The 24,140-nt window shown below is 54.7% G+C and overlaps 1 protein-coding gene and 2 non-coding genes across 9 annotated transcripts; all 3 read right to left on the bottom strand.

The window, feature by feature from the left end:
* Positions 1-7,880: 7,880 nt before the first annotated feature.
* TRNAS-CGA (transfer RNA serine (anticodon CGA)) lies at positions 7,881-7,962 on the bottom strand. The gene has a single exon. It is a non-coding gene; the product is annotated as a tRNA-Ser (tRNA).
* Positions 7,963-8,363: 401 nt separating this feature from the next.
* On the bottom strand, positions 8,364-8,437 carry TRNAT-AGU (transfer RNA threonine (anticodon AGU)). The gene has a single exon. It is a non-coding gene; the product is annotated as a tRNA-Thr (tRNA).
* Positions 8,438-8,846: 409 nt separating this feature from the next.
* PER1 (period circadian regulator 1) lies at positions 8,847-23,868 on the bottom strand. 7 transcript variants are annotated; one of them, XM_059997522.1, is made up of 23 exons: positions 23,809-23,868; positions 18,038-18,454; positions 17,822-17,920; positions 17,579-17,733; positions 17,361-17,482; positions 17,068-17,269; positions 16,863-16,914; positions 16,582-16,724; positions 16,121-16,199; positions 15,937-16,043; positions 15,597-15,750; positions 15,414-15,522; positions 15,194-15,325; positions 14,677-14,782; positions 14,406-14,577; positions 14,188-14,318; positions 13,811-13,990; positions 12,945-13,178; positions 11,547-12,112; positions 10,935-11,121; positions 10,558-10,747; positions 10,070-10,220; positions 8,847-9,675 (listed from the first exon to the last, which is right to left on the bottom strand). In XM_059997522.1, the coding sequence occupies exons 2-23, from the start codon at positions 18,310-18,312 to the stop codon at positions 9,406-9,408; spliced, it is 3,816 nt and encodes a 1,271-aa protein (XP_059853505.1). In that variant the 5' UTR covers positions 18,313-18,454; positions 23,809-23,868; the 3' UTR covers positions 8,847-9,405. The 7 variants fall into 7 exon arrangements, with proteins under 7 accessions (XP_059853505.1, XP_059853508.1, XP_059853510.1 ...); XM_059997525.1 differs by lacking the exon at positions 23,809-23,868 and adding an exon at positions 23,076-23,712; XM_059997527.1 differs by lacking the exon at positions 23,809-23,868 and adding an exon at positions 19,996-21,064 and having other exon boundaries at positions 14,406-14,532.
* Between the last annotated feature and the right edge of the window lie 272 nt (positions 23,869-24,140).

Raw genomic sequence — 24,140 nt, forward strand, 5'->3', positions numbered from 1 at the left:
TGTATGTGTGTGTGTGTGTGTGTGTGTGACTGAATCACTTAGAAATAGACATAGAAAGTAGCACAACACTGTAAGTCAACTATACTTCAATAAAAGAGAATTTTTAAAGAAAGAATGAATCAAGCTTATTGCTGGAGGAGAGAGAGCTACAGGTCCTTTGAGGAGAAAGAAGGTGTGAAATGTTCATTTTGGGGAGTAGGAAAACAAACCTTCTATGATAGAATAGGATTTCTAGGCAGGTTGAGAGTCCATCTGAGATGTGGAATCAAAAATGACAATTTCAGAGGTGAATGCACCATGAAGCTGATGAAATGTACAATTCAGGACCCCTCACTCAGGCCCCTGGGAGGGTCCCAGCAATGTGCTCACATGGCCATATGCTTCTGTAAAACTTGCCAAAATAAGACACTTTAACTGCAAATGGTAAAGCCCACTGTCTGTTTTCACTCCAGCTTCCCCTCTGTCACCCTTTCCCCCCGCCCACCACCCCCGGTGTTGGAGTCGCTGTGGGCATTCGAGGGTATGTTAATGGTAATGCAGTTAATGTGGTTCCCAGTCACTCCCACACATAGTTAAGCTAGCCCAGTCATCCTGGTGTGGGAATGGCTTCCAGGGAAACTCCTGTCACCTGTGCCCACTCACTAGGCGTCGTGCAGTGAAGGTGCAAAGCCCAAGGGCCCATGTGATGTGAATGCATCCAGTGCTCTTGTCACTATAAGTACATGGGTGGTAGAGGAAGAATGAGGAAAAATGAGATTTGAAATATACAAAGTCAGTAGCCAGTCTGTGGAGAGTATTACAGGGCTATGCAGGCAATTAACTGATACCAATAAGGTATTTTTCTGGACTTTGTAACCTTTGTGTCATTTGCCAGCCTTTTCTGTTTGTAGGTTATGATCTCTTGTTTCACTGTAAATATTTTATCTTTATTGGAGCATAATTGCTTTACACTGTAAATATTACTTTTTGTACCTAGTGTTTTTTTTTGTTTTTTTTTTTGCGGTACGCAGGCCTCTCACTGTTGTGGCCTCTCCTGCTGCGGAGCACAGGCTCCGGACGCGCAGGCTCAGCGGCCATGGCTCACGGGCCCAGCCGCTTCGCGGCATGTGGGATCGGCATGTGGGATCTTCCCAAACTGGGACACGAACCCGTGTCCCCTGCATTGGCAGGCGGACTCTCAACCACTGCGCCACCAGGGAAGCCCCTGTACCTAGTTTTATATTATTTTCTTAAAAAGCTCTCACCCCCCAAAACAATTATATACACTTCAGGCTCCCCAAACCTGAGACCAGTTGGCCTGGTTGGGGGATTTTCTGCAGCCATCGCTCCTGTGTAGATGTGGCTGTGAGGGCATCCTCCACACCCATTCCCAGGGTTTCTAAGGCTATGGGTTGGGGGCCTCTGTGGATGGCACGCCTCCGTGTCAGCGCAGGCCTGTGTACGTGTCCCTTGTGGTTGTCTGTGTACATGGTGTGTGTATGGGTGTCTGGGCCTCTGGCCTGTTCCTGGCCGCCCTCTCAATACGGGGCAGCGTAAGGGCTTGGGGGAGGGGAGCTCGTGTCCCACACGCGCTGGGGCCCTAGGGAGGCGGGAGGCGGGGAAGGAACTGAGACAGCACAGCTGGCCTAGTGTCGCTGCTTTGCCTCCCCCGCTGTGACGTCTCCCCAGGCCTGGGTTCCGAGGCTCAGCTCCTCCCTCTTTGTTCTTCAAAGAGAAGGCTGGCTTCCTGGGACCCCCTGGGTCCTGGTAGGGGGGAGTTCCTGGAGAGTTGGGACCTGGGGGTTGGGGGTGGGGAAGTAGGAGGCCCGGGCCCCTGGGCCAAGGGAAGAATCAGGATAGAAGACCTCTATAGAGCCCCAAACAAAACAGACAATAATCCCTGCCTTACGGCACATACGTCCTTGTGGGGGAAACAGTCAAATGCACATCGTACAGAATTTATCATTTGTCAGTTGGTGATAAGTGCTATGGAGAAAAGTGAAGCAAGGAAGAGTGGAGAGTGGGAATTGTGACTTTAGACAGTAAGATTAGGGAAGGACTCACTGAGAAGGTGAAATTTACAGAGGTGAGGGCACAAACAGGGCCACCTGGGGTAAAAGCACTCCAGACAGAGGGACAGGCTGGCTAGTAGGACAACCTGCCAGGCTTGTCAAGGGAACAGAGCAGCAGGGGGCGGAGTGGGGTTGTCTGGAGTGGACGTAGCAGGTGAGATCAGAGCGACAAAGCAGTAGGCTGATTATGTAGAACCTTCTAGGCCATCGCAAGGACTCTGTCACCTCTGAGTGTAATGTGAAGCCATTGGGGGACTTTTTTCCCCCTAGCTTTTTTGTTTTGTTTGTTTTTGGAACTTTTAATTTTTATATAATTTCAAATTTTCAGAAAAGTTACAAAAAAGTACAAGGATTATACATCAACTATTCTTCAATTAAAAAAAAAAGGAAGAAAGTACAAGGAACTCCTGTGTACTCTTTTCTCTGTTAATTGTTCGCGTTTGCTCCGTTTGCTTTATCATTTCTCTCCAAATATAATATAGATATAAAATATTTGTTTTCTGAATCATTTGGGGGTAAATTGAAAATGTCAGGCCCTTTTGCCCAAGTTACTCAGTGTGTTTTCTGAGAATGAGGACATTTGTAGTAATAATAGTACATAGTAGTACAACTGTCAACATCAGAATATTAAAATTAATATGATAGTATTATTTAATGCCAGTCCATACTTAAATTTCCTCAAATGTTTCAATTATGTCCTTTATAGCCCTTTTTTCCCAATCCAGGATTCCATCCAGGATCCCACACTGCATTTAGTTGTTCTGTCTGTTCAGTTTCATTTAATCTGGAAGATTCTTGATCTTCAGTTTTTTTATATATATCCTGGAATTAAAAAAAAATTATGGCAGTATAGTTGATTTACAATGTTGTGTTAACTTCTGCTGTACAGCAAAGTGACTCACTTATGTGTATTCTTTTTCATATTCTTTTCCATTATGGTTTATCACAGGATACTGAATATAGTTCCCTGTGCTATACAGTAGGACCTTGTTGTTTAGCATCCTATATATAATAGTTTGCATCTACTAATCCCAAACTCCCAATCCTTCCCTCCCCACCTCTCCTCCCCCTTGGCAACCACAAATCTGTTCTCTATGTCTGTGAGTCTGTTTCTGTTTCATAGATATGTTCATTTGTGTTGTATTTTAGGGTCCACATATAAGTAATGTCATATGGTATTTGTCTTTCTCTTTTTGACTTACTTCACTTAGTATGATAGTCTCTAGGTCCATCTATGTTGCTGCAAATGGCATTATTTCATTGTTTTTGATGGCTGAGTAATATTCCATTGTGTATACACACATCTTCTTTATCCATTCATCTGTCGATGGACATTTAGATTGCTTCCATGTCTTGGCTATTGTAAATAGTGCTGCTGTGAACATAGGGGTGCATGCCTATGGAGTGGGATATACTCCTGGTATATGCCAGGAGTGGGATTGCTAGATCATATGGCAACTCTATTTTTAGTTTCTTGAGGAACCTCCATACTGTTTTCCATAGTGGCTGCACCAATTTACACTCCCACCAACAGTGTAAGAGGGTTCCCTTTTCTCCACACCCTCTCCAGCATTTATTATTTGCAGACTTTTTAATGATGGGCATTCTGACCGGTGTGAGGTGGTACCTCATTGTAGTTTTGACTTGCATTTCTCTAGTAATTAGCGATGATGAGCATTTTTTCATGTGCCTGTTGGCCATCTGTATGTCTATTTAGGTCTTCTGCCCATTTTTCGATTGGTTTTGTTGTTGTTGTTGTTGTTGAATTGTATGAGTTGTTTGTGTATTTTGGAACTTAAGCCCTTGTCAGTCACATCATTTGCAAATATTTTCTCCCAGTCCGCAGGTTGTCTTTTTGTTTATGGCTTCCTTTGCTGTGCAAAAGCTTGTAGGTTTGACTAGGTCCCATTTATTTATTTATTTATTTATTTATTTATTTATTTATTTGCGGTACGCGGGCCTCTCACTGTTGTGGCCTCTCCCGTTGCGGAGCACAGGCTCCGGACGCGCAGGCTCATGGCCATGGCTCACGGGCCCCGCCGCTCCGCGCATGTGGGATCCTCCCGGACCGGGGTACGAACCCGTGTAGCCTGCATCGGCAGGCGGACTCTCAATCACTGCGCCACCAGGGAAGCCCCCATTTATTTATTTATACTGATATGAACTTTGGATTCTTACTTGATTCAGTGCATTATTTATTTTAATGCTCAGATTGTCCAAGATTTAGCCAGTGGAAGCCCCTTTAGCCACAGCCCCTAGCTGCTGTGTCTTTTTGATATACACCCAATATTTCTGAGCACTTCTTGATCTTAGAACAAGATCTTAGAACAAAATGTTCTAAGATCATTTTGTAATTCCCCAGCTGCAGCCCTAGAGACACCCTTTTCTCCAAGGAGTGCTGGTTCATTTTAGTAGAAAATGGTATTTAGTAACCAAGATCTGAGCACTTGGTGTGTTTATCACTACTTGTGTGTCATTCCTTTTAGGCTCCCTCAGCAGACAGAGCTAGGAAATATAGGTGAATGTATACATTGTGTATGTGCATACATTGCCTTATATTACATTTCCTTCCTTAACTATACACATTAAAACCATGAATTCATATTTATACCCTACTGAGAGATTTTAAAGAGAGGAACGACAGAATCTGATGTATGTTTTAAAAGGATCACTTTGCCCAGTGTGTTCAGAGTAGACTGTAAGGGAACAAGGAACAAGAGTGGAAGCAAGGAAATAATTTAGGGGCTATTGCAATAATCTGGGTGAGAGATGAGGGTGGCATGGACCAAGGTGTAGTATTGAAGTGTAGTAACAAAGAGTCAAATTTTTTACCTATTTTAAATAAGAAATTGTTGACTGATTTGATGTGGACTGTGTGTGTGTGAGAGAAAGGGAGATGAATCAGAGATGATTCTAAGGTTTCTGGTCTGGCTAACTGAAGAAATGGAATTTCCATTTACTGAGATGGAAAGACTACAGGTGAAGCAGTTTTGGGGGAGATGACCAGAAGTTTGGTTGGGACATTTTAAGTTTGTGATTCCTTATTAGATATCCAAGTAGAAACAATAAGTGGGCAATAGGATATATGCATCTGTAATGCAGGGAAGAGTTTTGGAGCTAGAAATGAAAATTGGGGATGCGTTAATGTAATGTAGGTTCATATTTTAAACCATGAGCCTGGAGATCATCAAGGGAATGAATACAGATAGAGAAGAGAAGAGGCTAGAAAATTGAGCCTTGGAAACACCTCAACATTTAGAGATCCAGGAGATGACGAACTAGCAAAGGCATCTGTGAATGAATTGTTAACGAAGTGGAAGGAATATAAGAAGAGTGTGGTGTCCTAGAAGGCAAGTGAAGAAAGCGTTTCTAAGCAGGGAGAGTAAGCATCTGTGTCAACTGCTGCTCAGTAGTGATCAATGGATTTAGCAACGTGATGGTCATTTTGTACGTTAACAAAAGCAGTTTTGTTGGGGGCAGGCGCAGGGTTGGGGGCACCTGATTAGAGAGGGTTCAAAGGAAAGTGGAAAGATGGTATTGGAAACAGTGGGCATAAGAGAAGTTGTTTTGCTGTAGAGGGGAACAGAGGAACGTAGTGGTAGCTGGAGGGGAGTTGTGGGGTTAAGATGGCGTTTGTTGTCTTGCATGTTCTAAATTGAGATAAACTTCATTATGTTTGTAGCCTGGTGGGAATAATCCAGTTAGAAAAGGGGGAAATTGATGGTAAAGAAAGAAAACAGAGCAATGTCCTTGAGTGGGCCAGAGGGAACGGGAGATCTAGTTGGTGTGGGGGTTGGCCTTAGTTAGGTGGAAGGGTTCATCTACAGTTAGGAGGAAGGGGAATAGCATGTGGTCACAGACTCAGGTAGGTAGGCAGGTGCGATTGCCGATGTCAGTAGGAAAATTTCTTCGGAATGCCTTTTTTTAAATTGAAGTATAGTTGATTTATAGTGTTATGTTAGCTTCAGGTGTACAGCACACTGATTCAGTGAATACATATACATTTTTTTCAGATTCTCTTCCCTTATAGCTTATTACAAAATATTGAGTATAGTTCCCTGTGCTATACAGTAGGTCCTTGTTGGGTATCTATTTTATGTATAGTAGTGTGTATATGTTAATCCCAAACTCCTAATTTATTCCCCTACTTCTGCTTTGGTAGCCATAAGCTTGTTTTCTATGACTATGGGTCTATTTCTGTTTTGTAAATAAGTTCATTTGTTTTGTTTTGGTTTTGTTTTGTTTTTAGGTTCCACATATAAGCCATATCGTATAATATTTGTCTTTGTCTGGCTTACTTCACTTAATATGGTAATCTCTAGGTCCATCCATGTTGCTGCAAATGGCATGATTTCATTCTTTTTTATGGCTAATATTTCTACTGTGTATATATATATATATATATATATATATATATATATATACACCACATCTTCTTTATCCATTCATCTGTCGATGGACATTTAGGTTGCTTCCATGTCTTGGCTATTGTAAATAGTGCTGCTGTGAACATAGGGGTGCATGTATCTTTGCAAATTAAAGTTTTCTCCGGATAAATGCCCAGGAGTGGGATTGCTGGATCATATGGTAGCTCTACTTATAGTATTTTGAGGAACCTCCATACTGATCTCCATAGTGGCTGCACCAATTTACATTCCCACCAACAGTGCAGGAGGGTTCCTTTTTCTTCACACCCTCTCCAGCATTTATTATTTGTCGACTTTTTGATGATGGCCATTCTGACCAGGGTGAGGTGATACTTCATTGTAGTTTTCATTTGCATTTCCCTAAATTAGCGATATGGAGCATTTTTTCATGTGCCTGTTGGCACATGTATGTCTTCTCTGGAGAAATGTCCATTTAGATCTTCTGCCCATTTTTTGCTTGGGTTGTTTGAACTGAACTGTATGAGCTGTTTGTATATTTTGGAAATTAATCCCTTGTTGGTCGCATCATTTGCAGATATTTCTCCCGTTCTGTAGGTTCTTTTTATTCTGTTTATGGTTTCCTTTGTTGTGCAAAAGCTTTTAAGTTTAATTAGGTCGCATTTGTTTATTTTTGTTTTTATTTCCGTTACTCTAGGGGACGGATCCAAAAAGATATTGCAGCAATTTATGTCCAAGAGTGTTCTCCCTGTTTTCCTCTAGAGTCTTATAGTCTCCGGCCTTACATTTAGGTCTTTAATCCATTTTGAGTTTATTTTTGTATATGGTGTTAGAGAATGTTCTAATTTCATTCTTTTACATGTAGCTGTTAAGTTTTCCCAGCAGCACTTATTGAAGAGACTTTTTTCCATTGTATATTCTTGCCTCCTTTGTTGTAGATTAATTGACCATAGGTGAGTGGGTTTATTTCTGGGCTTTTATCCTGTTCCATTGATCTATATGTCTGTTTTTGTGCCAGTACCATAGTGTTTTGATTACCGAATGCCTTTTGAACACAGTGAAACAGGAAGTAAAGCTGAAGGAGGATGAAGGGATTCGTGGTTTGATGTGAAAAGGAATGAAAGAGTCGTATAGGAGAGATGGAGGGGAAATGGATGGGGAAATGTGATATGATTGCTAATAGCACTGAGAAAACACCTGAGTTTGGAGTTATGAATTCAAATTGGCAGTTAAAACGGCTTTTTGCTTGATATAACCTTTGGAGGAGGAGTAGAAGCAGGAATCTGAGGCCCGCAAGAGGGCGCTCGTGGACAGGTCCTGGGTGGCTGAGTCCCTGAGAGTCTTGGAATAAAATTGGGATCTGCTCCAGGGAAAGACAGCACTGGAAAAACAAGTTGCTTTCTTCACCGGAGGCGGCAGTAGTATTCATTCCCAAAACTACTGACGCTGTGAGCAGGATTCGAACCTGCGCGGGGAGACCCCATTGGATTTCGAGTCCAACGCCTTAACCACTCGGCCATCACAGCCGGCTGCGGACTGGGGCCTGCGGAACTATAGCTGCCTATCAACACGCCCGCCTCTTGCGAGCGCTGTCTTGATGTCAGTGCGCGTGCGCTTATGAGGCAACGGCCCTACAGAAGCGGCGACTTTCCAGTGCTCTCTCCCTGCCCCGAGCCACAGTACAAAATGGGCCCAACCGTTCCCACACCGTTGAAGGCAGACAAAGGGATGCCGCTACACCCTGGTTCTTGACAGCTGGGGTCAGCCTCCAAATTCGCACTAAAAGTGCACAGGGAGGGAGACTCAAGTAGCAATGGGATGGCTGGTAAGAAGAATAATCCTTCCATATGTACTACAGAGAGGCGCCCTGTCAAAGTCTGGAAATGTGTCCCCTTCGCAGCAATAATATACTAGAGTCAACCGTCCCAGGCACCGCTGGGATTCGAACCCAGGATCTCCTGTTTACTAGACAGGCGCTTTAACCAGCTAAGCCACGGCGCCGTTGGGTGGGCTGTTGAGTCTAGATGTAGATCAGCTGTTCCTGAGGGTCACTAATCGAGACGACCGAAATAACGGCTACCACGGGGCTTCAGTGACTCATCCTTTCCAAGGTTCCCCCTTTCCTTCCCAAGCTCTGAGCCTGAGGGTTAATACTCTGCACCACCCGCCTCTCTCCCACACCGTTGGGGACCAACTCGACTATGAATGGCTGCGTGGCCCTCCCGTCCCATAGCCACCTAGACTGACCTGCTTTCTCAGTGAGAAAGGGTTTGTGGAGAAGAGGGATGCGGGTCCTCAGAGGAGGGAATGGCTCACTCTCACTACAACCTTCCGGAAACGGGGGCGCCACACCTCCCCACAAAGAGCTCCCCTAACCCAACCCCCAAAGTTCATTCCACAAAGTCCTGGTATTTTTTCTTTTTATATTAAAAAATAACAGACACGATATCAAAAACACAAATGTCAGCGGTAGAGGGTACAGCTGAGAACACCTGGGTCCCACCTGAGGGGCAGCACCAGGGACTCCACGGTCCACCAACCTCCCCCACCCCGGAGCAGCTAGGGGTCTGGACCACTGGGTCCTGCTTGGGCCTCAGAGGGCTGGCTCTCCAAATAAATAAACGCAGCCCCAAGCCGCAGGGACAGGGACTCCGGCTCAGCTGGGGCTTGGAGAACCACTTCAGCAGCTTGTCAGCAACCTTGTCCAGGGGAAGGAACGACTCCTCAGCAGGGATGGGAGGTGCGGCTTCTCTGGGCTGGGCTAAAGAGTGCCACCCTCTGTTCTCTAAGAGGCCAGAGGCAGCCCCTGGATCCTGGGCTGCTGACGGGGGGGAGGTCCCACACCCCCTACAGCGGGAGAAGCCGGGACAGTTTTCTATTGGTTGGTCCAGCCACGTCTGAGTTCTGCGAGTTGGGACATGGGAGAAGGAAGCTTCTCATGCATTCCCGGAGGTGGCCCCAAATGTAGTCTAGCTGGTGCCATTTCCTGCGGCAGGTAAGGCTGGACTGGATGAGCTCCCACCTTGTTCCTCCTCCTCCATGGCCAGGTCCTGAGAGCTTGAGACCGCGGCCCCAGCTTGGGCCTGGGCCTCATCACCGCCCTCGCCCTCACCACCACCGCCACCCGCCTCGCCCCCACCCTCCTCCATGGGCTCCAGCCCCAGTCCATCCATTTCCGAGAAGAGTGGGTCATCAGGGTGGCCAGGGTCTTGGGTGCTGCTACCGCAATCCACACAGGCCTTGGAGAAAGAAAGGATATGAGCGAGTCAGGCAGAGTTCTCACTGCTGACCTGCCACCCCAGTTCCCCTTGTTCCCCAACTCGAGAGTGCTTCCCAAAATGTATGCCCAAGAAACATGAATCCATACAGATGCGCATGGGGTCAACAAGATTGGAAAATGCATCGTACCCTGTACCCAGACCGCACTATACACTAGCATAAGATTGGCCGAGGAAAGGTCTACCAAAACACACGTGGTTTAACACTAAATAACCCAGCAGCAAATTTAGTGGAATTAACGTCCTTCAGAATTAATGATCCAAGGAACAATGAGGCGATCAGCCCTTAGCCTCTACCCTTTCAACTTGAGCTCAATTCTTTCTTCTCCCTCCTGGCCCAGACTTGACTTCTCACCATCACATCAAGGGCCCGAGGCAGTTGACCCTTCCGGACCCAGGAGTGCACAGCACCCAGTTCCCTCCGCTGGTCCTCTGAGAACCGAGGCTGCTGCTTCTGCATAGCCCGGAGCCGCTCCCGGTCCTGCTTCAGCACAGAGGCCATGTCCCTGCTCCGGGAAGGGGTTCAGGAGGCAGAGAATGGGAGCTGGGGCCAGGGCCCACGAGGCTGGCATTTTTCCTTTACCTCAACTCCCCAGCTCCCCACTCACTGCCTCATGCTCCTCCCCTGAACCGGTGCTCTGGGAATTCAGGCCTTCCAGGACCAGGAAAGCTGCCCTCAGCCTGACTAATGGTGGGGCTCCAAGGGGCGGAGGGCAGAACAGGAAAGCCCCAGAGCAGAGCCAGGCCCAGAAAGAAAACCCCAAGTTAGCTGCAGTGAGGGTGGGCCGCCAGCCTCCCCACTCCTCTGAAGAAGAGGCAGAGGAGGTCCCTGAAAGTCCTCACCTGGAGGGCACCTGATAGGTCATCATGACATGCTGGTCAGCATTGGCCATGAGCAGCCAGATGGGATCCTGGAGCACGTACTTAATGACCTGGTCCCCGGGCTCAGCCCTGGCACGGGCAGCCCCAGCCTCAGCCTCGGAAGAATCGACGCTGCCGAAGTACTTGCTCGTGTGGCTGCTCTGACTGCTGCCTGTAGAGTGAGGGGCGGGCAACCAACAGAGTCAGGCCGCCCGGCGCTCCACCAGGCCTCGCTCAAGCCCACTGGCCTTAGGAAGCAGGGCAGGGGCCCAGGCTGCTTGGCCAAAGTGGGGCCTGGCCTCCCAACCCCCCAGACACTGTCCTACCCCGGGAGGTGTTGTGGGAGGCAGGGCACTCACGCGTGATGCTGGCTGAGGTGCTGCTCCCCTCATGGGAGCCTGAGCCAGACCCAGAGCCCAAGCCAGAGCCCAAGGAGCCCGAGGCAGCAGAGCCCGTGCCAGAGCGCGAGTCCTCCTGCAGCAGCAACTCCAGCAGGTCGCTGGAGCCCGAGAGTGCGTCCTGGTTGGAGGACTCAGTTATCTCCACCTGGGGGAGGGGAGGGGAGGGATTAAGGGATCAGCACCTAGGCTTCCCTTCAACTGCTGCCTCTGGCCGGGAGCGCACCCAAGCCAAGCGGCCTCTTCCCACTCCATGACAGTGGGCCCAGGCTGAGTGACGAGAGCTGGCGCAGAGCAGCGCCGTGGCGCTGGGCCCTTTCCAAGCAGCAGAGGCACGCTCAGAAGTTACTGGGATGTCCTCGCCACCTGTCAGACAGACGGGCCTGTCCCCACTTCACAGATGAGGCAGCTGATTTCTGCCTCATTCAGAAACGCAGCTGGGGCCTCCCACCCCACGACACCACCCTCTGGGGACGCCAGGTGGGCGGGGGGCAGGAGGAAGAGCGACGGGAGGAGCAGGGGAGAGGGCCGCGTGGGGGCCCTAAGAGGATGGGGGCGGGCCTCGGTGCTCACCGGTCTGGCCGCTGGGTCGGCAGTCTCCTCGCTGGGAGGGGGGTGCCCAGCACTACTCCCCTCGACACGGGGGGGCTCCTCAAGCTGCAGCAGGTTTAGCTGGAGCGGGGAGCTGCATCTCGAGTTGAAGAGCAGAGAGTCGGGGCGGCGGGGAGGGCTGGGGGGCGGCAGGGGCAGGGACGGAGAAGGGGAGTGGGAAGCGGGGGCCTGGGGTGCCCCACAGGGGTAGGTGGGTGGGGCAGGGAAGAGATAGTTAGGGAGCACCAAGGCCACCACTGGGGTCACCAGTGGGGCAGGGAAAGCTGCAGGAGACACAGATGTGGGTGCAGGAGGGAGAGGCTGGGGGCCTCCTCTGGGGGAGAACGCGGGGAGGGGGCAGGGCTGGACCACAGCCGGGAAGGGCGGCGTGGCTGGTGGTGGGGGCCAGGGGGCAGAGGATGGCACAGGTGACGGGTGGGAGACGGGGCAGGGGGCTTCGGCCTGAGGGGTCGGGTGCTGGCGGGAGCGCTTGGCTTTGGATCGGCAGTGGTGGCGGCGGCCGGGGGCTGCGGGGCCGTGGCGGCAGCCTGAGGGGAGAGACTAGGGTAAGCAAGGCCCTCGACCTGGGGGTTAGCAGCCCTGCCACCCCGGCCGGCTGCCCTGCCACTCGGACCAGGGAGAGGATAGGCCCCAGAGAGTCTGCCTCCCTGGCCCACACGTAACAGAGGGGACTCTGGGGAGGTGGGGGGACCTTCAGGGAAGACGCGGGAATCACTGACAAAGCGGCCGGGGAAGGAGAGGTTACACGAGGCGGGGTGCTGCAGGTGTGCAGAAGACCGAGGCCTGCTGGCGGACAGCAGGCAGGCGAGGTCGTGGACGAATGGGCAGGTGGCTCCGGTCCAGCAGGCAACTACCAGCCTGGGCGACCCTCCTGCCAGTGGGGCCGTGCTCCGCATGGCTCATGATGGAGCCAAGGTGGGCGGGAAAGCCCAGTTCCTAGCCCTATGCTCGCCTGCAGGGGGCCTCCCTCAGGCACCTGGAGGGCTGCCACCTGCCCTTGAAGCCCTGCCCCCACCCGAAGTCGTCCCAGTCCTCCCTGCCGGTCTACACAGATCTCCCAGTCAGCAGCAACTGAGTCCTGAGTGGGCTCGCTTCCTGCCCCAGCCCCCAGACTGGGCCTGGAGTGGCTTACCTGGAGCAGAGCGCCCCTGCCTGCCTGTCTCAGTGCTGCCCTCCTCTGGCGGCAGCCTGGACCCCCGCCCGCTGGGGAGGAGCTAGCGAGGGGCCATCCCTAGGCAGGGCCCTGGTGGCGGAGGTGGCAATAGCCTGGGTCCCTGGAGCACAAGGATCTCCCTCAAGAACCCCTCCCCCGACAGTCTGGCCCTAGACCGGGTGCAGGCAGGTGGCTACCCAACTCACCGGGGCCCGAGGGGGCCGTGGAGGAGCCGTCAAGTCCACGCAGCCTGCCATGGTCGCGGAAACGGCTGAGGAAGGCCTGCTCCTCCTTCTGGGTGTGCAGGGACAGCACAGCCTTGGTCAGGCCCACTGGCCGGTAGGCACCTGCGGCTGGGTCAGGGGCCACCGTGGGGCTGGGGGCTGGGCTGGGAGCTGGGCCAAGAGGCAAGCCAGGCAGGTCCTCCATCATGATGATGTCTGAGGAAGATGAGACAGGGGAAAGGTCAGAATCACCTTAAGTGTTAGCACACCCACACCACACGGCACCCTCCATGTCCAGCAGCTTAGCCAAAGACCTGGGCTCTGCCCTGCGGCCGAGCCTGGGCCTCCCCTGCATCTCTTGGCCACCTCCCCACCGAGAACTGGCTCTGGGCCTTCTTCCCCGTGTAAAGCCGTCCCAGGGTAAGAAAGGGATACTCAGTCCTCGTCAGTGGCACTACCCTAGGATGACCCCCCCGTGACTCCTTGGAAGGGAAGCCCACACCTCGCACTTCCCTCACTCGTTTTCCAGGTCAATGCCCGAAGACCCTTCAGGGCTTTTCAACAGTCCCTGCCTCGACCGTCTGCGGGCAGCACCTCAGGCTGAACTACACCCCAGACTTTGTGTGTGAACTGACGGTGAGAACACAGGAAGCAGGATGAGGGACAGACAAGGCGGCAGAGGCTGGCGGGCGGGTGGAGAGCAAGAAGCGGCAGCCCTGAGCTAAGACGGGGGCCTCCTTCTCTCCATCAGGAACCAGAGGGCGGGAGAAGGCAGCCAGCAGGAGGGGGGACGCTGGCTGGGGGAGCAGAGGGAGCCCGGGCACCGCCCCCCTCAGCCACGCCCGTACCCGATTCCGGGGGCTTCTTGTCTCCCACATGGACGATGGTGGAGCTGAAGCTACACTGACTGGTGACGGACACCACGCTCTCGGCCTTACTGGCCAGGGCGAGCGGGCTCAGGGCGCCTCCTCCCACCACCGGCTCCTTCAGAGGGGCGGCCCCCTCCCCAGACAGCACTGCCGATGGATCTGTACGGAGAGATGCCGGTTATCGCCCCGCTGGGAGGCTGGGAGAGGAAACCCCAGTGGGGGTGGGGAGAGAGAGGAGAGTGGAGATCTGGAGGCTGGGCGGGGACGGGACAGAGTGAGGTGGGGCCCCAAAGACAGAAATGCAGACGCAGGAACAGAGGACAGGGTTGTGGAGGCAGGATGGCCTGGCTCTTCACCTTTCTCGGCCCCCACAGAGACCGCTCCTGCCCGCTGCCTGTCCTCGTCGGAGGCCGAAGAGGCGGTGCAGGACGAGGAGGAGGTGCACTTGCGCTTGGTCGTGCTGGGGAGGTTGCAGCTCTCCAGGTACCTGAGGAAGCACCAGAAGACATGAGAGCAGCGCCTGGGTGGGGCAGGGCCGGGGCCCAAGCGGGAGAATGGGCCAGGATGGCCTTACCTGAGGATGCTGTCCAGGCAGTTGATCTGCTGGTAGGAGCAACTGGAGGCTTCTTTCCGCTCAGCCTCCTCAGGAGCCGAGGCTAGTGGGGCCTGGGTCAGAGCAGGTGCCACCTCCAGCTCTGGGTCTGCAGATTGGCAGGGAAGGGTCTTGGCCTTGAATGTGCCTGCAGCTGGGCCGAGGAGAGAAAAGCTCCTCTGGGTTGGGCTGAGGGTCATGGGACCCGCCCCGCCCCAGGCCTCACTCCTCACCCACACCCTCACCAACTCACCAGGGACACGGGGCCGGGGCAGAGGCCGGGCCCGGGACTCAATAAAAAGCTGCTGCCCCTGATGCTTCACCAGGTGCACGTCCTTACAGATCTGCTGGAAGGTCACCTGTGGGGCAGGGCAGTGGGCAGCATTGGGGGGGCGTGGCCAGCCTGGGGAGCCCAGAGCCTAGCGCAAGAAAAAGGCCCCAGGGCTTCCCTGGTGGCGCCGTGGTTGAGAGTCCGCCTGCCGACGCAGGGGACGTGGGTTCGTGCCCCGGTCCGGGAAGATCCCACATGCTGCGGAGCGGCTGGGCCCGTGAGCCATGGCCGCTGCGTCCGGAGAGGCCACAACAGTGAGAGACCCACGTACCGCAAAAAAAAAAAAGAAAAAGGCCCCAGTGGGGAGGAGCAGAGATCACTATGAGAGCAGGACGAGAAAGAAAAGGAGGTGGACGCGGCTCCTCTGGGTTTGGCAGTGCTGACTCTGAGAACAAGGGAACGGGAGACTAAAGGGGTAAAGTGGCAGAGAGGCACTCACCGGTGCAGGAGGCCCAGGTCCCTCGGCGTCACCCCCGTTGCTGGCACTGGAGGAGCCAGGGCTGAGGAGAGGGCCTGGGGAAGTCACCTGGCCGACTCCACAGAACCCGGTAGGGCTGGGGCTGTGCACAGGCTGAGGCAGGAAGAGCGACAGGTCAGATGTCCAAGGCCTTGTTCCGCACCCCTTCCTCATTCTCAAGCCCCGTCCCCTCAACTCTCACCTGTAACAGCAGCCGGTGGATCTGCTCAGAGAGCTCCTGGATATCAGGGTCCAGGGAGAGAGCGGGACTGGGGACTGGGGGAGTGAACACGTCTTCATTCAGGGGCGCCCTGCGGGGTGGGAAGGATGAGCTGAGCCCTGCCCCCTCCACACTGGCCCGCCCTCCAGGGCACCACCCACTTACGTGCGTACTTTGTGGCGGCCCAACACAAAGGCCACCTTGCGGCTCCAGGGGTGCACGAAGCCAGCCCAGCTGGTGTCCATGGTGACGTACTCCCCATTCCGGGCGCAGAAGCGGATAGGGGAGTGGTCAAAGGGCTGGCCAGCCAGCTGCAGGACTGAAGGGAGTGGGAAATGAGGTGCGGGTCAGTGGGAGGGAGAGCTAAGTAAGGTTGTGGAGCCCCCTGGAGCCTCCCCCCACCCGAAATCCAAGAGGCCAAGGCGCTGAAAGACACAATCACAAGGACAGCTGTTAGGAAGCCCTGGAGACAGCCGGAAGGGAGCGCAGGATGAAAGGAACTCACTCTTTTTGTGGATGGCCAGCATGAGGGGTCGGTCCTCGGGATGCAGGAAAAGGAGCACTGGGGCCCCCAGGAGGTCCTGGGGGAGGTAGCCCAGCAACGGGGCGGCCCTGAAATGACAGGAGGCATCAGAATGGCCAAAGCCTCGGCCCTGGACACCTCCTTTTTCTCCAGGTCCTGACCTCACCTTTCATCCACATCCTGGAAGAGGCAGCTGGGCGTGTGCCTCGTAGTGAAGATCCTCTTGTCGGGGGGAATCCGGGGAGCTGAGGCACAGAAAGTGTGGCCATTGGATTTCCTCCAGAACGGTCCAGCTCCTCAGCCCTCCATGCTGCCTCAGGCCCAGGCTGGCTGGCAGACAGTTCTCTCCACAGCTCTGCCTTGGGCCCTCTAGCCTACAAAGATGGTCTGGACAATCTTTGTGCCCCATGCCGATAATGAAACTGAAAACCAAGGTACTCTCCTTTGCCTTCTCCTAGCTTAGGGCTCTCATCCAACTCTACCTCTAAAGAGGCGTTCAAACCCTCATTTTAACAATACCTTCTGTGTTCCAAAGCTGTCTCCCACACTCCCGTCCTGCCTCACCCCCAGCCTAGAGAAGGCCCCCTTCCTCCTACCCCAACCAGGCCAGGCGCCTGGCCCGCCCACCTTCATAACCAGAGTGAATGCGCTCTGCGATCAGCAGGCAGCACGGCTGTGCAGGGGCCCCATCAGAGACCCGGATCTTGGTCACATATGGGGTTAGGCGGAATGGCTGGTACCGAGGCCCGGGATCTCGGTCAGGACCCCCTCTAGCAAGGAAGAGAAAGAGGCATTAGGGACTGTCAGTGAAGAGCCACCCACCACCCACCTCAAGGTCATGGGCCACACAGCAAAGAAAAACGGGGTGTGGGAGGTGCAAGGGGTCTGCTCCCACGTCCCCTGCCTACCTGATACGGCAGAAGACAGACTTCTCCTGGGTGAAGTCCTTGAGGCCTGAACCTGAGACAGACCAGGAGGACAGTAAGCACAGCTCCCCATCCCCTCCCTGGGCTGAGAAGAACCCAGCAAGGAAAAGCCTGGGGCCCCTGGCCCCTCATGGCAGGTGCTTCCTGGAACTGCTCATCCCTCCCCCCAAGCACTTCGGGACCTCACCTGCCGAGGCCCCCGTGCCCCAGGTGGGCAGGCGAGATGGGGCAGTGGAACCATAGAAGACGCCCACATCCTGGGGAGCCAGGAGCTCTGAGAAGCGGGCACCGCGGAACACATCCTGCTTGCAGCGCAGCAGGATACCTGCCTGCTCAGAAATGTAGACGATGCGGCCTGTCAGGAAGGAGACAGCCACGGAGAAAGTATCCTAGGCGAGAAAGCAAAGACAAGAGCAGGTTCAGGAGCTGTGGGAGTGGGGCTGGGGGTGCGTCGGGATACAGAGGCTGGGCTGCGCTGACCTGGTTGCGAAGCGTGTACTCAGATGTGATGTGCTCCAATTCCTCCAGAGTGTAGGTGGACATGTCCATGGCACAAGGCTCGCCCTCCTCCAGGCTCCACTGCTGGTAGTATTCCTGGTTGGCTGCAGGGTGCGGGCAGCAGCACACTTAGTGAGGAGACTGCCCCCATGGTACTAGCCCAGGACCTGAACATTGCCCTCCCAGGAAGCACCACTCACCTTGCACCTGCTTGACACAGGCCAGTGCATACTGCAGCGTGGCCAGGGTCCCAGAGCGGCCCTTGCCCCTGCGCTCTGGTGGCAGCCGAAGCTTGAGCTCCCGCAGCGCCGTCATGAGTTCTTTCTGGGTCCTTGCCCGAGCTGACTGTTCACTGCTGCAGGGCCCACAAGGAGGGAGCGGGTATAGACATTAGCCCCAGAGCGTGGCCCCCAGCCCTCTCCCCCAGCCCTCACCCCACGAACCTGCAGCCACTGGTAGACGGGTTGTCCTGCTCTGAGCTGGCACTCAGGAGGCTGTAGGCAATGGAACTGCTGGGTGGGGATGGGCTCTGAGAGTTTGTGCTAGGGGAGAAGCAACAGACCCAAGATGAGGAGAAAGTGGGCAGCAGCACGGGCCTGTCTCCCAGCTCAGTCTGCTCAAAAGACCACTCCTAGCACCTGCAACCCATCCAAACACACCTCTTGCTGCTTTCAGTGGTGTCCAGCAGGGCCGAGTCCTTGCCATTGCCGGAGGAGGAGCTATGTGAGCTCCGCTGAGATGCACCCCTGGACTCTGGTCCATTGGACTCATTGCCGCTGGAGCCATTGCTGTTGGCATCCGTGTCGTCAACCAGGCTGGCGCCAGGACAAGGTCGATGCTGTGGAGGCCCAGGGGATGGAGCCCCTCCAGGACAAAAGGATTCCCCCGGCCTGGGGTCCCCTCCCCCATCAGCCCCTTCGAGGGGGCCGCTCATGTCTGGGCCATGGGGAGCGCAGGAGAACAGGGAAGGCGGAGAGGCCACCAGAGAGGCACGAGGGGGCCGGGAGGCCTGGCCAGGGGAGCGAGGTGGGAGACACAAGCCTCAGAGAGCTGAGAAGTTTGATCACAGCCAGCGCCTGAAAAGAGAGACCAAGAAGGAGAAAAACCTGGGCTGTAAATTCACAACACCTGCCAATTTCATTCAGCCTCCTCCCTTTCAGGTCCCCACGCTCCTGAGACCCAGGCTTCCAATATGGAGCCTAAGCAATTTCTGTTTCCTGTCCGCGTACGGGGCGGGGGAGCGTCGGGGGGCTGCAGGTGGAAAGGGGCCTCTCTTGGTCCTTCCCCCACATCCCCTGCCAGCGTGGCCTGAGGAGGTAATACCTAAGCGGTCGACTACAAAGAACTTCAGCTGTGAGCCACAGCCTGGATACTTCCCATTCCCAAATTCCCAGCAGGCCCCCACTCCGCCTGGAACTCCAAGGCCTCGGAGCAGGGTGCGAGCCTGCCGCCTTCTATATTTAGGCCTCCGGGCTAATTTTATCCGGGGGCGGTGCCACCTCCGCCGCACATGCGCGCGGACTTGCGCGGCCCCACCACGCGCTTCCGCCGCCACTGCGGTCGCCAGGGAAACCGACGTCAGCGGCTGAGCTCAGTGGTTGCTGGAGGGCCCGCAAGAGGGCGGGGGAGGGGGCGACCCCTCCCCCATTTCTCGGCGGAAACGGGGCAACGACACACTCCCGCACTCGCAAGCGCGACCAGGGGTCGCCCACCTCTAATAGATCCCCAGTCCCCGGAGGGCCGAGTGGCCGTAGGAAGAGGGGCAGCCATCGGGGTTTCAGAGGCTGGCCTTGCTCCCCAGGGCAAAACACAACCACCACCGCCCTCCGCGCAAAAGCCCCCAGACTGGCGCTCTCCAGGATCCCAATCATTCTGGTTAAGACAACACAGCCTTTCCTCCTCTTGCCCCTGCACCTTCTCCCGACCCCCAGGACCGAGGCCTGCCACTGTCAGGAACCCAGGAATCCTCTCTTCGGTCCCCTACTTTTCTATACACTCGCCGCCACCGCCACCCCCCCCCCCCCAGCCATCTGAAGCAGACACACTCTGCTCTGACCAAGGGACGGACAAAGGCCAGAGACGGCTGTTCCCTTACTCTCTCCCTCCAACCACACCCCCAACCTCAGAGCATTTTCTGAGCTTCAGGAGAAAAGGGAAGGCTGTGGCCAACAGCAGGAACTAGCAGCGGGAACGAGATGTTCCAGTTTGAACCGGGCTGACATCACAGCCGGCGCGAGGCCAGGGACTGGAGGAGGGAGCGCGGGAAGCGTGGAAAGCCCGAAGGGGTCCTGGTGCTGGGGCAAAACCGGAGACCCCCGAGTGACAAAGGCAGCAGGGGGCATGCCTGATGAGGGTCAGGTGTGGGGCCGGGGCAGCTGGGAGCTGGGGGCAAAGCTGGAGGTAAGGTAGGCAGGTCAGGAGTGCGGACGCCCAGTGCAGGATTGTGAGGAATACCTAGGTCCCCGGGGACAGGGAGCGGGTGGACAACGGCAAGGAAGGCGGATTATTGGTGTGCCGTCTGAGTGCCCAGGCCGAAAGCGGCCCATCAGGCTGGAAGTGGCGGCAGTCAGCCTCCGGGCCGAAGACCGGCCCCTGGGGTGGCCGCGGAGATGCTTACCTGGCCGCGCGAGCGCCCTCCGGTCGCCTGCCCGCCGCCGTTGCAGCCCGCAGCTGAGTGCAAGCTCCGCGGGGCCAGGAGGCGGGTTGCATAACGCCAGGCGCTGCCCCTCATTGGCCTCCTGCCGGCGGAGCCACAGGCCCCGCCCCCAATTGGCTGGGGATCTCGTCCCGGCGCCTGATTGGCTACTGGCCCCCACTGAGGTCAGGGCTGTGTCACACACACGGGCGCACGTGGATCTGGGTGCTGGCGCTGGGCTGAAGGGCCCCAGACACCACAGCCCAGCCAATGGGCGCGGGACGCCTTGTACAGTAAATAATGGAAGGGAGGGGAGGGGAAGGGAGGGAAGGTAAGCTGTCCCTCTTCAGAGAACATACCAGGGCCACAGTAGGTATTTAAGATAACTCTACTTCCTGAACCGACCAGCCTTGCACAACAGGACACCCTGGCCTTGCCAGGGGTGGGCAGAAAGAATGCAGACCTTAGGAGGTGGGCCAAGCTGGATGAGACAGCTGGTCCCTGGGAGGAGATGGACAGAAAACCCAGCTTGGCCTTTCCTAGGTTCCCCTCCCCAGCCTTGTCATCACAATAGAGCCCTTTTACCCAATCCCTTCCTCTGACACTTCAAATCCTGTGGACAGCTAGGAGGAGGGTAATCGAGGGTCCACATCTGAGGAGGGGGTGGAGTGGGGGGAAGGATGCAAACAATAGAAGGGGCAGCCAGAGCCAACAGGAGCTGTGAAGGGAAACAATGGTAGGTGTTTCCATGGCCAATCAGAGAAAAGGTCACCGGGCAACCTACGTGGTGACTAGTGCTTCTCTCCTGAGGATGCAGCCACCCACAGTTACGGCTGCACCAAAAGTAGGGGCCAGGCAGCCAGGGCTGCAGGGGAACAAAGCGGTGGCTGAGAGAAGAGACCTTAGACAAAGGTGGGGTGGCAAGGGCTTCAGGTCCCCACCGCAAGAAGAAGAGAAAGCCAAGGACCTCATCACCTGTCTCCTTAACTGTATTCCGCAGCCCCCAGGAGAGAACCTGACACGCAGTAGGTGATCATAAACATGGTGACTTTGTAACTAGAGCTAGGGGAGGGGGAGGGGCCTCAGTAATAGAGAAGGAGCTGGAAATTATAATTTTTTTTTTTTAAGAGGCAAGAAGCAGAACACTGAGTCCTAAATTTGGGGGAATAAAGTGCCAGCTTGGGCCGCGAAGAGCTTCAGTTACACAGACCCCCTCCATCCAAGACTGATGTGTAGTTCCTCTCAGGGCTCCCTGGAAACGTGGGTGGCAAGTGAAGAGGCTGATGCTGACGTAATCAGCGTGGGTGCACACGCCTGTTACGTGGCCTAAGCTTTCCTTAACAATTGTGTTCCCCATGGGGGGGTGGGGGGGGTGGGCAGGGTCAGGGCTCTGTGGAAAAGCTTACAGAATAACCCAGAAAAACCAAAGCAAGAAAACACAGGAAATAAAGGATTGAGGAGCCTGGATTCTCAGTCTTCTCTCCTTGAAAATGCCCCCCCAACTCATATATTGTGGCCCAGTCCCTTGTCTCCTTTTCAGACACCTCTTCTCTGGAAACATCCTTTTTCTTCTTCCTCAGCACTCCTTAGGGCTCTAGATGTGATCTCCCCCGGCACAGGCGATCCTTGCTCTCCACCTCCACCTCCATATTTTCCTTTTGCGTAGACAAAAGGGTCCAGCGCTCCAGCAGCTCTCAAGGCCCTAATCAGGATCCTGCCTCACGGTCCCCACAGTAACCAGACCCTGCTGCCGTCAATGGAGGAGAGGGGGCGGGAGGCGGCGGTGACGTCAAGCGGAGGAAGGGGGCGGGGCGAGGCAGCCGGGGAATGTGGGGCAGGGAGGCTGGAGAGGCAGCGGTTTGGGAGGCGGCCAGCCCGAGAGGGCGGCGGCCAGAGAACTTGGGAACATCATGTTCTTTTGGCTGGTAGCCCAGGACATGCACCCAGCCTGGACGCCTCCCCCCAACCCAACGATAGCCATCCTGTCCCAAAGCCAGGGATTCCTGGAGAGAGGATTAGGAGGAAGGGGTCCCCCCCTGCCCCGCCCCCACGCCTGGCTCTCTTCTCCAGACTCGCATCCGCCCTCCCCTTGGCTTGCTCCTACAGCTCCTGGCATTGGCTTTCCCCCTCTTCCAGACTGTATACATCTGCTGGCCCGATCCCAAAGCCAGGGCGGGTAAGTTGGAGGCCAGGTTCTGCAAGAGACCTTTGCTCCTTCCCTGAGGCCCCCTTCAGAGCCTGAATCTCTTGTTACTATGGTAGCAGAGACAGGGAGGAGGGATAGGGAGGAGAATGGGTCTAGGATGAGGAACTCGAACTGGGAAAGAGCAAGTGGCCCAGCCTGGGGCCTTGGATCTTGGGAGAGGGATAAAAGGGAGGAATGAAGGTTTGGGGCTGGTGCCTCAAGACAAGAACCAGGAAGAGGGAAATGGGGCGGGGGTCACCAAAATTTTCAAAAAAAAAAGAATATGAGAATAGTTCCCAACCACAGCATTCACATAAATCTTACACCCTGTCACTGTTCTTTTGTCACCCTATAGCAATTTTCTTTTACCTAAAAAAAAAAAAATTAAAAACATGACCCAGGCATTGCGCTGAGCACTTTACATACATTATCTTATTTAATCTTCAGAACAATCCTGTGAGATGGGTATAATTATCCCCATTCCACAAGGACCAACTAAGGCTCAGAAGTTACCAAACTTGCCTAAAATGTCTCATAATCAGTTCTCAGGCTCTTAACAAATGGGACTCAGGATTCAAATCTGAGCTCTGATAATGGCTTGTCATTCTGATTTCTTACCCTTCAGGAACCTCTGAGGTGTTACCAGCTCTGGGAACCTGGGCCTCTCAAACACTCAGCCAATTCTAAGTTTGGTGCCTAAAACACAGACTCCATCCAACCTCTCCTCTACCCTGGGACATTCAGTTTGCACTCTCCACACACTTCAAATCATCACAGTCCCAGTTTTCACATGCTCACAAAGTCCTTGAGATCACCCTAGCAGCCACCAGCCCCAGTGACTTCCTAGGAACCCCACTTCCTCACTCTTCCACCTTACCGCAGGTCACTTTACCACAGGCCTCGTTGCTTGTACAGACAGATACCAGGGCACTCTGTTGGTGCCTCCTCACCGCCAGGGGCTCAGGAAGACAAGTATACAACCAATCTGCACAAGCCCATCCTCCCTCTCAGGATCCGACAGTTGCTACCCCACGTTTACTCCCAAAGATGGCTCCGAGTCCCAACCCCTCCCCTTTACACATGAGAAAGACATCCAGAACCCTGATGTGACTAGCTCAGGGTCACACAAATCATCACCCCACCCTTTTTCAAATCACCGTATCCCCTTTGGTACCCTCTCAACTGCCCTAGCAGGACCTCTCTCCAGCCTCAGAACCCCTGCCTATTTCAAGTGCTTAAGGCACCTACCAAAACAGCAGTCACGCACTGGAACGTCTCCCACCGGCTCTCAGGGGTCCTGTCCCGTACCTCCCTGGGAGTAGGGTTCTCAGCTCCCTCAGTTCGCTGGCTTCTGAGCCCCTCCCCGCGGCAGTCAGGGGTACAGGGACCCTAGGGCCTTGAGGGATTTGATGTCAAGGATTCCCGCTCCCCTCTCTCTAGAGCTGAGTTCGCAGCCCCTATTCCCCCGTAACCATCAGAGCTCCCACCGCGGTGACCACGCATTTGCAAGATCCCCCTCACGGCAATGCATTAACACCCCTCCTTACAGAACCACCGTGGAAAAACCCATACCGACGGCCGCTCCTCACCCTCCACGCCTGAGCACTTACCGCTCAGCGCGCACGCCGTCCAATTTCTTCCTAACTAGGATCAAGGAGACTTGGATTCGCTTCTCCAGGCCCGCCCGCCGACCAGGATGCCACGCCCCTCAAGCTTATTGGCCGAAGGGCGCCGACCCATGCCCCGCGCCGCGTGCGGCCGCGCAGCCCCCGCACTGCCACCATTGGCGCCGCCCGCCTCCCTCATCTTCTCATTGGTCAGTTTGCCAACCAGCAGTGACAGATCCACGTGCGGGAGGGGCCACCCTAGCACGTTGATTGGAAGCTGACCGAAAGCCACGCCCACATCCACATCCGAAGTTCTTACTGGCTGTGGCGGCGTC

Source organism: Delphinus delphis, chromosome 19 (genome assembly GCF_949987515.2).
Source record: "Delphinus delphis chromosome 19, mDelDel1.2, whole genome shotgun sequence".
Lineage (NCBI taxonomy): Eukaryota > Metazoa > Chordata > Mammalia > Artiodactyla > Delphinidae > Delphinus > Delphinus delphis.